At 36.3% G+C, this 14996-nt stretch overlaps 2 protein-coding genes across 14 annotated transcripts in view; one reads left to right on the forward strand and one right to left on the reverse strand.

Annotated features, from left to right (window-relative positions):
- The window catches only part of ZNF804B (zinc finger protein 804B), a 516049-nt gene that overhangs the window by 473467 nt on the left and 27586 nt on the right, over positions 1-14996 (reverse strand). The window lies entirely within an intron of this gene.
- TEX47 (testis expressed 47) overlaps positions 11491-14996 on the forward strand; it is a 31963-nt gene continuing 28457 nt past the window's right edge. For 7 of the 13 annotated variants that reach the window (XR_008296871.1, XR_008296870.1, XR_008296862.1 and 4 more), the window contains exons 1-2: positions 11491-11643; positions 12494-13373. Coding sequence is in view for 1 of the 13 variants with exons in the window: in XM_027071842.2 (XP_026927643.1) it covers positions 11607-11643; positions 12494-13242 (786 nt within the window). In the remaining 12 variants the exon portion in view is untranslated. Of the gene's footprint in view, positions 11644-12269; positions 13540-13594; positions 13727-14996 lie in introns of those variants that run through there. The other 6 variants (XR_008296864.1, XR_008296863.1, XR_008296865.1 and 3 more) reach the window with 4 other exon arrangements.

The following is a 14996-nucleotide window of genomic DNA, read 5'->3' on the forward strand; positions in this document are numbered from 1 at the left end:
ACGGATGAAAGGATAAAGAAATTGTGGTTTATATACACAATGGAGTACTACATGGCAATGAGAAAGAATGAAATATGGCCTTTTGTAGCAACGTGGATGGAACCGGAGACTGTTATGCTAAGTGAAATAAGCCATACAGAGAAAGATACCATATGTTTTCACGCTTATGTGGATCCTGAGAAACTTACCAGAAGACCATGGGGGAGGGGAAGAAAAAAAAAAGAAAGAAAGAAAGGTTAGAGAGGGAGGGAACCAAAACATAAGAGACTATTAAAAACTGAGAACAAACTGAGGGTTGACGGGGGGGGGGGGGGGGGGGGGCGCGGGGGGGGATGGGCTCTGAGGAGGGCACCTGTTGGGATGATCACTGGATGTTGTATGGAAACCAATTAAACAATAAATTTTATATTTAAAAAGATAAAATAAAATAAATGAGAAAGCATCATTTCACTCAAAAACAAAAAACCAAAACAAAACCCTTGAAAGTCACATAGCCTATATTCCAAACGTATTCAGATCCATATCTAAGTTTTAAGTTAGATTAACTTTCATCCTGCTAACTAGATTACTAAATTAAATCCAACATGTTCAACCATTTCATTCAGTTCTGATTTTTTTTTTTTTTTAGATTCTTCTTTCCATTAGGACTACAGTTTCAACTGATATTACACATTTCATTGAATTTTGTGTCTCTCTTACAGCTAGCGGTCACGACATCTAAAGTCTTTCTCCTGACAACTGTGTATGTATTCACATATATCTTGGAGACATAAAGCAGGAGTGAAAAGAAGGCTAAATCACTGGGAAACTGTTCATTTTGGGGACACAAAGACCTCGTCTTCTTGCTACCCTACCTTCTATCCCAGGCAAGTTGATAATATAACACCGATAAAACCTAGGAAATAAGTTCTACTTTTAAAATACATACATATTTATTTATTTTTTAAAAGACCAGACCACTTCTCCAGCCTACCTTTTGGAAGAAAGAGAGTGTATTTAAGTGGAAACTCATTGGCTCGGTCTGCGATGTGGTGTCATATGGGCACATGGGGTCAGTGGCACCAGAGCTGTCACACTGCCCTTCAGCCTGTGGCTTGCCTTGACAGTGGGGTCCTGACACCGAGAGAGTTTTAGTGCCTTAGTAGAGCCTTTTTCACTTGAGTTACAGGAACTCTGTGGACTAGAAAATTTAATAGTGAATGAGAAAAATAAAAATGTTGCCTTATATTTAGAACACCTTACTTATACCATGCCCAGAGCAGGAAGGTAAAAGAGAATTAATTGTGGTCAAGGGTTTAAAAACAAAACAAAACAATTATTTACTGATTTCCAATCCCAAAATAATGCTGAAAAATCGAAAAAGCAGTCCATCACCCTACAAAAGAGTTACAGCTGGAGATCCTTCATACTGTATAGCCCACCAATCTAAGAGAGCTCCAGTTTTAAGTGCACCATGAATAAAAAGACACCAGCCTCTAGCACCGGGATTATCATCTACCTACTCAGAAAAATGATTAATTTAAGATAAATAGATGCTGGCTTCAGACACACTGATTGCATTTCTCAGATACTTTTGCAGCAACACTCAATCATTTCAGATGTTATGAAGTATTCAGAGGGATTATTCTTTTCTACTCATATAACACAAAGCATTCAAGATTTAATCTAGCTCCCTGTATGGTAGAGTTGAATTGTATTCCACTTTACCATCACCCTGCCAACAGAAATCTCTTCTTAATTTTCGTTTTCATAACATAAACTTCCTTTTGTTCTTTTCATTGCCCACCTTTATATTTCATTATATTAAAGTGGCTTAACTATAAACTATAATAGTAAAATGATGCCACTTAAAACCCATTAATAAGTCAAACAGAAAAGACCAATCACAACCTGATAATATTTTTTAATGTTGCAGAGCATGACTATGCTTTAGTTTTCCCTGAAAAGATTTTAAGATTAGCTTTTTATTTATTTTTTGAGAGAGAGAGAGAAAGGGCACAAGTGAACAAGGGGCAGAGAGAGAGAGAGAACCCCATGAGGGGCAGAGAGAGAGAAAAAGAGAAGGAGAGAGAAGGAGAGAGAGAGAAGCAGGCTCATCAAAGCAGGGCTCGTGTTTTGCCCAATGCGGGGCTCAAGCTCACCAACCGTGAGATCATGACCTGAGCCAAAGTCAGATGCTTAATACTGAGCCACCCAGGCACCCAAGATTAGCTTTTTCAAAGTATAGGTTATAAGTATAAAGTTATCTTCAGTCAAAAAAAAAAAAACTACTGATTTTTTAATTCTTAGTTCACGAAGAAAAGAGCTCGTTGAAGGCAAAAAGGATGTGCACTAGGCCAGAGAGCTGCACTTGATTCCAATATAATAATATCATGACCAAGAAGAATTTCCCTCTTTTTATGAGGCACAGGTCCTGGAGAATGACCTTATAAAACATGTAAGACTAGTCTGGTTCTCAAATACATCACTGGAAGCAAATTTCTAACAACCAAATATGTGTTACTGAACACAAGTCACACCGCTGGCCTCCACCTCTGGAAATTCATTAAACATCACTTCCCACAACCCGGTGAGCCTGGGTCCAAAATAGACTTTAATCAAGAGCCGAAGCTTAAAAGTATGCTTTCTTTTTACTGCTGCACTGTCTTATCATTGAAAAGGCACACACGCAAACACACACATGCACACACACACACACACACACACACACAAACACACACACGAGATAGATCTTAAATACAGGTCCATGGTAGCTAAGTACAATATTTGTGAAGTAGACTGGAGATTTAACCCATCAAGCAATGAAAAGGCTAGGATATTTCTGTACCTTGTAAAAAGGTTCCCTAAAATTTCCATATATGAAAGTTATGTTATACTTTCAGCTCTGTTTATGATAAAAACAAAGTTATCCTTCCCAGAAAACCGTAATCAAAAAAGTGTGGCCTCTCTCAAAGTCAGACTGTCCTTAATGAAAAATTATAATCATAAACAAAAACAATTATAGCAATCAATACTCCAGTTGTTTGGCTAAAAGTTCTAAGAAGTGACTGATCCAAATGGCATTACTTTTTGACAATGAAGATTACTGGTGTCTGAGAATTTTACCTTTATCAGTATGCTTTTATTCATCTTCTATTAATAGTGAATTTTTCTGAGTATATCACACATAAATAGTAGAAATGGCTCAGCCCAAGAAAAGTGAAAAGTTGTGTGTGAGTATAAAATATTCACATAGAAATCATAATTGTTTCTATTAACTAGATCATTGGGTTAAAAATTAAGACCTTCTTGGTTCAGCCATAATCTTATCAAATGTGATGCTTAGAACTTCTCAAGGCTAGGGGTGCCTGGGTGGCTCAGTCAGTTAAGCGTCCAACTTCAGCTCAGGTCACGATCTCTTGGTCTGTGAGTTCGAGCCCCGCATCGGGCTCTGTGCTGATGGCTCAGAGCCTGGAGCCTGCTTCCAATTCTGTGTCTCCCTCTCTCTCTGCCCCTCCCCTGTTCATGCTCTGTCTCTCTCTGTCTCAAAAATAAATAAACGTTAAAAAAAAATTAAAAAAAAAAAAGAACTTCTCAAGGCTAACAGAGGGACAAAATGATTATCCATGTTTCAGCACACAAAGGCACAGAGTACAAGACAGCTTTGCCTAGGCACTCTCCTGGAATAAGTATTCATACTGAAAAAGTTTTTCCATGGGGTCAATGGTGGCACATATGTAGCTGAGCGGTGCCTGTCATAGAGACAAAGAACTAGGGTGACAGATGAGGCATGGACCAGAAAGGCATTCATGCATCTCTAGCAGATGCCAGTGCTGAAGAATGATGATGGAGCACCAGATGCCTACACTTCCCCACTGTGATGCCACGGAAGAGCCTGTGAATTTGTCCTCCCAAGTGAAGTAATTACCCAAGTATATGTTCATTTTCTATAACTCACTTCACAAAAAAGTGACTGTACCTTGTGATTACATATATTAAAACAATGGTGCATAGTCTCTCATGAGGCTGTCAAACATCCACAACTACTAAGGTTGGTGGGTGTAGCTTCTGAAAAAGTATGAAATTTCCCTGAATTAGGATGGGCAAAAGGGCTTTAAATTTAGTGTAGGCTGGAAAGGTTGCAGGATCATAAAGATATGGATAAATAAAGGAAAATCTGTTTGGATACCTAGGGCATAGTTAATCTTTAAAAATATTTCACTATGTTGTTTTTACCTACTGCTGCTCTGGATACATAAAATAAAAATTATATAGTTACTTAGACTTGGAATATTAACATTACTCTTCATTTAAATAGAAATACTTTCCAACATTTTAAATTCTAGCCTGAATCTTCATTACATGTATGGGACATAACAATATTTTAGTAGGCATTTCTGACTCTAGGATTTTCCCTCCCCAAATATCCTAAATACACATTAAAACCATTAAGTGTGGCACCCTTTAGATTACTTCTCTGTGTAAAAATATTGCCCAACTCCTTCCTGAGCACCACAAAATTCAGATTCCTGTACCTTTTTGGAAGAGCCATAGCACAACTCTACTTATTGAAATATCTATCGTATTTCCTGAAAAGTAATCTAGTAAGAAGTATCATCTCACTGCTTCCGTATTTCATGCGTGTTGTTTTTGTCAACCTTGATATAAGGTAAGCTACTTGATGGCAGTAATATCAATTGGCCTCTTTGTGCCATGTTTTCCTTAACTGAAAAAGGAATATGCTATGTCAGTGATGCTAAGTTTCCTTCCAACTCTAAACTTTTCAGTTCCATTTTCTCCATTCTGCACAGCACATTGATCAAAATTAAACCAAAAGCAAGCACTAAAATAGATATTAGCTTATTGATGATGTGTTTTAGCATAACAGATGATGTGAACCAAAGTAGATACTTGCACTGAAATTACAAAGATACTACTCCAGCATAATGACTTTTCTATGTGGAAGGCAACTTTGTTATTAGAACTCAAAGTTTTTAAAGGCATGAAAAACTAAGTTAAGACTTGTGTTTAGATCACTGACACAACGTGCACCAAATGTTAGTAATTTGTATATCTTTGGGGCTCTTCTGTTTGCAGAACATAAATTTGATAAAGGAGGAAGAATAAATACAATACAGAGTTCAGTGTTATTTATGGTCTCCAAAATCTCTGTTTAAAGCTGACGATCTAACAATATTTTCAAAGTTTACAATATAGCATTCGATTTTCAGACTCCACCTTCCCGGCTGGACACAATGGCAGGTAAAAAAAAAAATAACAGTATGCAGTATGCTAGTTTTTAATAGAGAAAAACCTAGGATCACTGTAGGATAATTACCCTATAATCTTCTTCCTCTGTAATTTACTAACAGAGTGCTTTCATTCTTACTGCCAAATGTTTGGGAGGAGTAGACTACTCTTTGACCAGTTATTCTATATTGACTCAAGTCAACAACTGTAACCTGGCTTCCCTCAATCATTTTATTGATTTTTTTTGTTAAGTGTCTATGACACTTGTAATTGCCAATACTAGAAGGTCACTTCAGTCCTCAAGCTTTTTTACCTCTCTTTAGAATTTTACCACTATCACACACTTTTAAATGTCTCTCCTTAATTGACCTTCATGGCCCTGTTTCCTTAGTTTCCCATCTACCTCTGATGTTCTGTTGCATCTTTCACTGACTCTCATTTGCCCACTTCTTAGAATTAAGTGTTTCATATGGTTTTTTCTCCATCTTCTTCCTTTCCTGTCATTACCTCACAAGTACATTGGTGCCCATGGTTTCAACTTTTCCCTGAGTGCAGATGATGATCAAATTTGCATCATGATGCTGACTTTTCTAGATCTCTGGGCTCCTAATTGCATTTCTACCTGGATGTTCTTATGGAAAGTCCACTTCAACATAATAGTTACAAATTATTTTTCTTCCCAAATCTGGGCTTTCTCCTTTATCCTCCATCTGTATTTTAAAAATAAGTCTTCCCAGCTACTGACCTTCACATTCATGAACCCTCTTTAAATCTTTCCATAGCTCACCCCCACATCCAATTGGCCAAGTCATGTCTACTTTGGTGATGACTTTCATACAGTCCTCATTCTAAGCAACTGCCAAAATCTTTAAAGACCCACCTTTCTCCCAGTGGTAGGCTTTAGGCTACTCATACAAAGAGGATCTCACTTTATGCAAGGTGTTTCTAAACTGAAGCTCCTGGACTGTGTCTTGATTAAAAACTCCATCTTCTATCTCTGTGTTTTCCCATTCTGACTGCCAGTCAGTAAGCCCAGACATCCTGAGTGCTGATCCTTCTTGTTCCACTTGGTCCAGAATCTTCCCTTGTACAGCTTCTACCCATCAGCAGCCTCTCAAACTAGACTATCCCAATCCACAAACAGAGCAACACAGTATTACCTTGGACCAAACCAGTACCACAGCCATTGGGTTTTTTAATGTTATTTTTTGAATAGAATAGTAATGTAGACATTCTTAGAGAAATTTTATCAATGCAAAACAAATATCGCCATCAAATTCCACCATTTTTAACATTTGGTTAGATTTCTCTCTGTGTTGTCTTTTTTAAAATAAAATGGGGATCACATGTTATATGCAACTTAGCATATTATATTATTTACTTTGAGAGTAACTGTTTTCTGTGCATTTAAAATATTCTTCAAAAATTATTTCAGGGCATCACAGTATTGCATAATTAATATATCCATTCAATTTTTCAAAATTCTCTCTAAATTCCTACAATAACCATCATTACAAATATTAAAATGTTTGTCAATAATTTTATTCATGATATGTACCCAAAAGAGGCATTAGAGTATGAAAATTTTAAGCTCACGATCCATATTACTATATTACTTTTGAGAAGAGGTAAACCAATTTACTCTTTGACTATCAGAAGAGGAGAGCACTCATTCGCCAGCTGCAGAATTCTTAAAAGTATTCTGGCTGCCTCCACTATTTCCCATCTCTAATTCCTCTGCACTTCACAAGCAACTTTCTAAAACACAGTTATGATTATAGGCACTCAAAAAGTCCCAGTGATTCCCTACCACCCACAGAGTAAAATTCATACCTCTGAGTGTGGCATCCAAGTCCTCTGCAAAAGAGTTGCAACTTCTTTTTTCTCCTTTTCATGTCTCCCTTCCCTTCACCCTCCAACCTAGACCAGCCGTTTCACTCGGGGCTATACTTAGAATCACCTGGAGAGGCTCTCACAAACACACATGCTCGAGTTCCTTTTCACACTAATTAAATACAAACCAGGAGCTGGCTTCTTTAATTCTCCACCAGATGATTCTAATAGACGGCCAGTGTTTAAATCACCACAAGCCAGCCCATTCTTCCTTAAATGGAAACACTGGAAGAATTTTTGTCAAAAAGGCAAATTTTCGGACCACACTTCAAGTGTACTAACTCTGATTTTTTAGGGTTAGAGACCAGGAATCTACAATTTAACAAACCTGCAGATTCTATAGCTTGAGAACTACACTCTAGTTACACAATACCATTGTCATTTTCTTACCGAAATGCCACATTTCCCAGCTCTATAATATATGTCCTCTTTATACTTCTTGCTTACAGTCTGTTCTGTATCTTCCTTAATCCCGATCTCTTCCCTACCCCACTCCGAACCCCACATAAATCATATCGTTTTTTATGTCCAACTTAAATGCTAGTTCTTCAAGTCAGGTTTAACTGTTCCAGCATTTTTTTGCTTTCTGTGTTTGTTGTTTATGTCCTTATTATATTTCTCCTTGCCAGTCCTGTACTAAGCGTAATTGTGTAGACTTTAAGATCTACTCATAGAAATGACTCTTTCACGTGTAGATACAATATCTGATTTACAAGAACATCTCCACAACGTCTGGTGCATTTTTCTACATAGACTAGATATATGCTAAATGTTTGAATTGAATAACAAAGTATTTTTAGCCTGTGCTCTCCGTGATAAATAATTACCAAACACTACTCCATAATGTTTTTGACAAAGAGAAGCAATGCTTTCTTTTTTTATATATAAATCTTCAAATATCTCATGATTTGATAACATCTTTTTTGCTCTGCTAAATCAAGTGGGTTTTTTTGTCTACTTAATAGTTTACACATGTGATCTTAGTGAAAGGGTCTACCCCAGTTGTTAGCCATTTAATTTAGAACACGATTTTTCATGCTAATCATTTAGATATATCAAAACACAGAAAACGTTAGTGGCAATGATTTAGAGTTTTCTGTTTCTCTAGTATATGAGCACTGGTGAAAGTTTAAAGTGGGATCTGGTATTCCAGAGAGAAAAGAAGCAAGTCAGTCAGTGCACATCCTCCCATTAGAAAGAAATGAATTCAAGAAACATTCACAAAGCCACTCTCCAGCTCTGTCCCCCTGAGAAGGCCATGCCCAATAGAAGCTCATTCATTAAGCTTTCCATAAAACCAGAGGCACCCTTTCTACCTCAGTGCTTCTAAAGCACTGAACATCATTCACACCGTATATATTATGTCTTCCCCTGCCCAATGGTCATTCATGGATATCTCAACACCTCTTACCGGACTCTAAACTCCTAAAATTAGGGACCAGGTGTTTTCCATGTTTGTGTTTCTTACAATGCCCATGATGTTACCTGGCACACAAAACGTGTAGATAAACCTGGGATAAATGAGGGATTAAAGACAGTAAATCAATTTTGTTGAATTACAGGTATGAAGTAAGAGTTTTCAATCTCATTTATCCAAACCACAAGGTAGCCTTCATTTCTAGAAAAACTGTCACATCATAGAGAAGAAAAGAATGGTCCTGTGAGCATGGATACTGAGAGGAAATAATTTTCCTGCTCTTTAGCTTAGGTAGACAGAACAGGGAGGTTGCTGAGAGCAGGTGTGAATTGTGTGTAAAGCACTTAAATAGCCCTTGCTTTAGTTTCATCTTCTATAATTGTGGGCTAAATTTCTATCTACCTTATAGGGTTGTAGTGAAGACTGAATTACTTAATATGTGTAAAAGCATCTAGTGTAGGACACATGGTAAATAATCAGTTAATGGTATTTAATTGTTCTAATCCTTTCTGTCTCACAAAGATAAAGGATCCTGGGAGTCTGTTTTTCAGAAACATGTGGTTCTAGAAAATAAAACCAGAGCATAAAGTATATAGTAAATATTAATGTGCATGCTTGACATGAGTAACAAATACACGCTGTGTACTTCTGTGAGATGGGCTGGATAATAAGAGTGGATAGTAGAAAATCTGAAAGAGGACGCCTCAGCATTATCAGTTTCCATTCAGGTTCTGCTACTTGTCGGTTGATTGAACTTAGATATCTATTCTAACAGACCACTCTGGGAAAACAAACACCAATGTCTTATCCCATTGGACAGACAGAGGAGCTCTTCTGCTTGACTTGCCACCTGAAGATAAATAACTGGCCTTTAATCGATGGAACGCAATTACTGCGGCATCTGAGAATTCAAATGCCAAGTGTCCATTACACAGAGCTTGTACAATTATCAAGTATAATTACATACAACCAGCCCATACAAAATTGCCCACACTGTGTGTTGCTTCTATTCGTATCTTCTCAAAACTTTACTCAAAACATACTCTTGACACTTAAGAGTATGATTGATGAAAGGCAAGAAAACAAAGTAAGTTGCCTTTAACTGTGATGTGACAATGAAACTAAAATGTGTACGCAACAACCCAGCAACTAAACATGCATCAAGAAATGGAAAAATACATTGGGAAAATATATGCCAAGCTATTTATTATCTCTGGTGGTAAAAACTACTGATTCTAAATGTGTTCTGTTGAACCACACAAAACTTAGAAATGTATAGAATTGCCCTCTCCTAGCATTCTATGGAGGGAAGTAAACAGGAAAGACTTGATTAAAAAAAAGTAGTTCCTGAGCTTTAGGAAGCAGGTGTCATGAGGTCTTAAGAGTTTCATGTTCTTAGCTGAATAGGCGAGGTGGAAAATACTGAGGGTGGGAGATTCTTATTAAAATCCAAACAAAGAGCAAGGATTACAGAGAAATCAACAACCTATGATACATTTCAAAGTAAAAAGTAAACAGACTTAATAACAGAATAGAGTTGGGGGATAATTTTTAGGAAACATGAAGACATAAGATCTAGGATGTTGGCCTTGGAGATGAGAGAAAATTGTAAACTGAGACACATATATTTGTAAAAGGAAATATCCAGAGAATAATAATAAAAAATGTTGGCATTTTAAGTCTAAAAGGTTAGCAGTACATCCAAAGATAAGAGTTGTAAATAGGATTACAATTTAGGAGTTCTCTGTACAGAAAAATTACTGCGATGGAAATTCCATTTTTTTCTTCTTTCTCAACCCCAACAAACTAACTGTATCTGCCTTGAAACTTATATTGAGAAGGAGTCCAAGTCCATGGCTGGACTGAGCAGGAAAGGCTCCATGGTCAATCAGCAATGTCGATATCATTAAATTTGGAGGCAAGAGTGACATTGAGGACCACTCATCTGCCCTCACAAAAGATGGTGCTGAGCTACTTGGGCACAGATGAACACAGAGCCTCAGCTTTTCCCAGAGCTGAGTGTGAGAAGGAACTGAGCAACCCCACAAACAGAGATTTGGCAAGAAATTCAGGCAGGTCCAGAGTCATAGAAACCAAGGGAGGAGAGAAGGCCATAAAGGAGGTTGTGGTGAACACAATCACATTCTACAAAGTAGTAGGAATGATGAGCCTGAAAACAAGCCCTGGAGTGAACAGTGACAAGTTTCCCATGTGCCTTGGGAAAGACTGTATCATTTCAGGAAGCAATGAAATGGACCCTGTAAAGAATTAGTTTTTATGTACCACACAATTAAAGAATTATGAAGTCACCTCTTATTACTGTATGTCATTAAAAACAGATCATAAGTTTGGATAACAGAAACCTTAGGGGGAAAAATACTCTAAGGTTTGCTTTTTAAAAATTGAATAAGCGTGTTTTCTAACCTTGTTTTAAAATTATGGTTAAAGCCCCAATGAATGCAATTTTAAGATATGGTATTATTATTTTTTATTATAAAAACTAACAAATTTACACTACATTAATACCTTATAGAAGAATTTTCTTAAAGCAGTCACCATTATACAGAATCCGACATGCGTTCTTACTTAATTAGTGCATAAATAGAGTAGGGAGGTTGCTTTAAAGCATGTTTGAATTGTGTGCAAAGTATATAACTACTCCATGCTTTAGTTTTCTCTTCCAGAAATTGTGGACAAAAAGTGAAAAGAAAAGAAAAGAAAAGAATATGTCTAGGAAGATGTTCAGGTCCGCCACCTGTCTGAATACCATAGGCACCTGGCTAAGAATAAGCCATTTCCAGAAAAGAAGCCCTCATTTCCTCACTGTGATGTTGAGGTGTCTGTTGAGATAACATCATTAAATTAAGAAATGATACTTGCCAGTGTGCTCTGGCCCTTTAACACCACTGACGTCCTGACTCACTAAAGCACCATGGAAACGAGAATAGAACATAGGAACAGCTGGGAGCACCCAAGACACTGGCAGTTGGAAAAGTGATGGAGGACAAGTAGGACCTCGGGGGCAAGTAAAAGCAAGAAGCACTTGAAAAAGGAAAGCAATGTTAAGATGACCTGGAGGGAAGAAAAAGAGATTTGGGAGAAGAGTAAGTTAAAAGTAACACAAGTTATTATTTGATATCCACAACAACAACAACAAAAAGAAGGAAAAAGAGCCATTTCTGATGTTTTTTAGAGTAAAAAAAAAAAATCAAAACTAGTTACTTCAAAAATTTACTGTTATTATACAAGCAATAGTATTAACTTTTAGTATACTGAGTAAAGATTAAGAAATTAAGACTTAAGAATTTCCCAGATTTTTTTAAATTTCACTGACCAGTAAAATTTATAGAAGAAATTGGGAAATTACCATAAAATACTTTTTAAAAATTTGACAAATTAAAGACAATCTATAATTATCATTACATATATGAAATTTTAATGTGATGCCGATGCTATGGTCAGTGACTGTCAGCAGCTTGTGTATAGGTATGTGTATATTCATGTGTGTGTATGTATGTGTGATTCAAGGATGGGGGCTGAGAAAAAATGCACTATAAATTGAAGAAGAAAACAATAATGCAAATAAAAACAGAGTTTAACTTACTCTAAAGTATGTTCTTTCTTCTCCCCACTCCTCAGTGTATTAGAGGGTTTTCCCCTACAATGTGAATGTTAGTTACTTCATTATAACCTTAAAAAAAATCTCTATAATTTGAATCTTGTTTTAACATTCTGTTTTATTTCAAAGTATTGTTGATAACACTGGGAAGGGATTTTGCTATGCATTAGCATTTGACAAATGGGGCAAACTTTATTTACTTGTTTGTTTGTTTGGTCAGAAGAAATTAAAAAAAAAGAGTTCATCACTGAAGAGATATCCTGATAATGTAAACATTGTGATAAGCTAAAAACTGGAACCATCTAGAAGAATAAGACCCATCATGTCCTTCTCAGGCCATGCCCAAAAGACCAGCAAAAGGACTTTTCCAATGGAATCTGTTCTAATGCCCCAAGTTCCACGTGGCAATTACTTGCATCTTCAGGAAGAGAAGCAAAGACTACAGCTCAAGAAATTCCTTCTTCATAGGATGTTTCTTGTGGCCAAGATAACAGCAAACACAGAAAAAAAAATTATTGCTGACTACTATGAACAAGTGCTTCAGTCAACTTTAAAACTTCACAAAGGAGAAGCAGTGACAGGGTTTTTGCTCATCTATCCTACTTCTATTCTGCATATTCTTGAGTCCTCCAGTGATACGCTTTACCAAATTCTTTTAGATCATCTTGACCAGAGAAAGAATGATACAGAATTTTTTATCCAAGGGATGAAAATTATAGTTGTGTCCCATAACATCCCGACAAGACTCTTCATGCAATGGCATGTATCAGAAATAAAAGCTCCAGTCATGTATCTCGATGATGTCACACAGACACAGTCCCTAGAAGAGGTCATCACCGAGTTTCTCACCCAGACTCATAAACTGTCAATTCACCTTTTAAAGACTGTGAAAGTGAGTGCTAAAGGACCAGGGGATAACTTGCACCAACTAGCACCTGAATTGCTCATCCCAGAACAAATAATAAAGTACTTGTGCAAATCTCAAGAATTCATGGATCCAGAAGCTTTCCTAAACATGTATAATAAACCCATACATATCACTTTGGATTCTGAGGTGGTATGGCCTGCTCCTTCCCATTTCTAGGATTGAGAGAGATGTGGTTAATGTGGTCCAGTCTCTCAAGGAATTGATGCTACTTAAATAAAAAGAAAACACTTCTGAGGGGACTCTTCTCTTGAAAAAAGAAAGGACCATACGCCACAATATACACAAAGGTAATACATGAATCTTTACAGAGTATGTTGAGCTAAACTTGAAAATATACATTTATTCTGATAGCAAGTTCAACACATTGTTTTAATAAGTGGATGGGGTTTAGTAAGTTAAGGATTGCTCAAAATTTAACATCATCTTGATGAAATGACAATTTTTTGAAGAGAAGTATAGACAATAAAGGATACATTCAGATTCATATTCTCATTCATTCTTTCAACAGTCAATGAGAAGCTGCACCACCCAGAATCAAATTTCAGGAAAAACAATTTTGTTCTTGGAATATAAAATTTAGGGGGGAAATACCATCACTGAGTTGCTTGCAACGTACATTTAGAGGAAAGTATGTGTAAAAGTAAATATGGTACGATATGATATGATCATTATTTTAGTTAGTAGTAAAAGCCTTAAAGGAATAATCTCTATATTATTACTGAACTCAGAAAACAAAGCCTAAACTTTGAAAATAGTTCCAAAGTTCACATATTCTGAACTGTCTAATCAAGAATATTGAGGCCATTACAAAGCTGAACAACAACAAAAACTGAAGAACACAGTAGCTTTTTGAAACAACCAGAAAATACATTGTCAGAAGGCACTACATCTTTCATGCAAAATCATTTTTTGAACACCCTTCATGTGACAGACATTTGCCAGATGTTAGGGATATGGCAGGGTGCACAGAATGCGTGATTCTTGCCCACTTGCAAAACACTTATAAAGGATTTCACATAAGATACACAAATGATTTTTTTTCCAATTTATGTCCTATAAGGCAACTAATGATATGTAGTTTCTATACGACCTATTTTAAGTTGCTCTCTCCCTTCCCTCACCCAGGATTAATGCTTTTTTGAATATTTAAAATTTTGTAGTTTGTTTAAACAATTAACATCAATATCTTGACAATTTCAGTGATATCTATCCAAAATTATTTCAATGTCTTATGAAACAGGCTTTGGATTTAGTAGAAGAAATATGGTTGCATCATTTCACTTTTTTATTATTTGATCTTCAGCTTCTTCAAAGGAAAAAGAGCAATCTCAAAATACACCTCAGATTTGTCATATGCAGATAATTTGTCATCACTTGTTCCATATAAGAATCAAAATTCAGGAAAGACTTTCTATTTTTAAATTCTGTAATATAGATTTAGACACAGAATGGCATTTTTCACCGTTAGCCGAACTCGAAGTTCTGTTCATTTAAATTTAGTAACTGAAAGGGTACATTCTAGATAAAATGTGAAGTAATTCTTCTGGTTAAGAAAGATTAATAACATACAAACATTTTATCAGTTTAGTAAATATTAAACACCTAATGTTTGTCAGCAATGTGCTACTTACTCTTTGAAATGTGAAAAAGACCCAAGCATCCACTCATTGAGAGCAAATGTTCAGCAACAAAATGAGTGGAGACAGAAGTAAATGTTCTCCAGGCCAAAACAAAACAAAACAAAACAAAACAAACAAACGAAAACAAAAACATAGAGAAAAAACTTGGTAAAGAAGTAAGCCGTGGTCTAGGCTTGTGGATGTGAGGAGAGGTTGGGGAGGGCAGATGAGAACAGAGAATAAGCAGAAACAGGAAGGATAAAATGAACCCTAAATGTTCATTGGATCAGG

Source organism: Acinonyx jubatus, chromosome A2, assembly GCF_027475565.1.
Source record: "Acinonyx jubatus isolate Ajub_Pintada_27869175 chromosome A2, VMU_Ajub_asm_v1.0, whole genome shotgun sequence".
Classification (NCBI taxonomy): Eukaryota; Metazoa; Chordata; class Mammalia; order Carnivora; family Felidae; genus Acinonyx; species Acinonyx jubatus.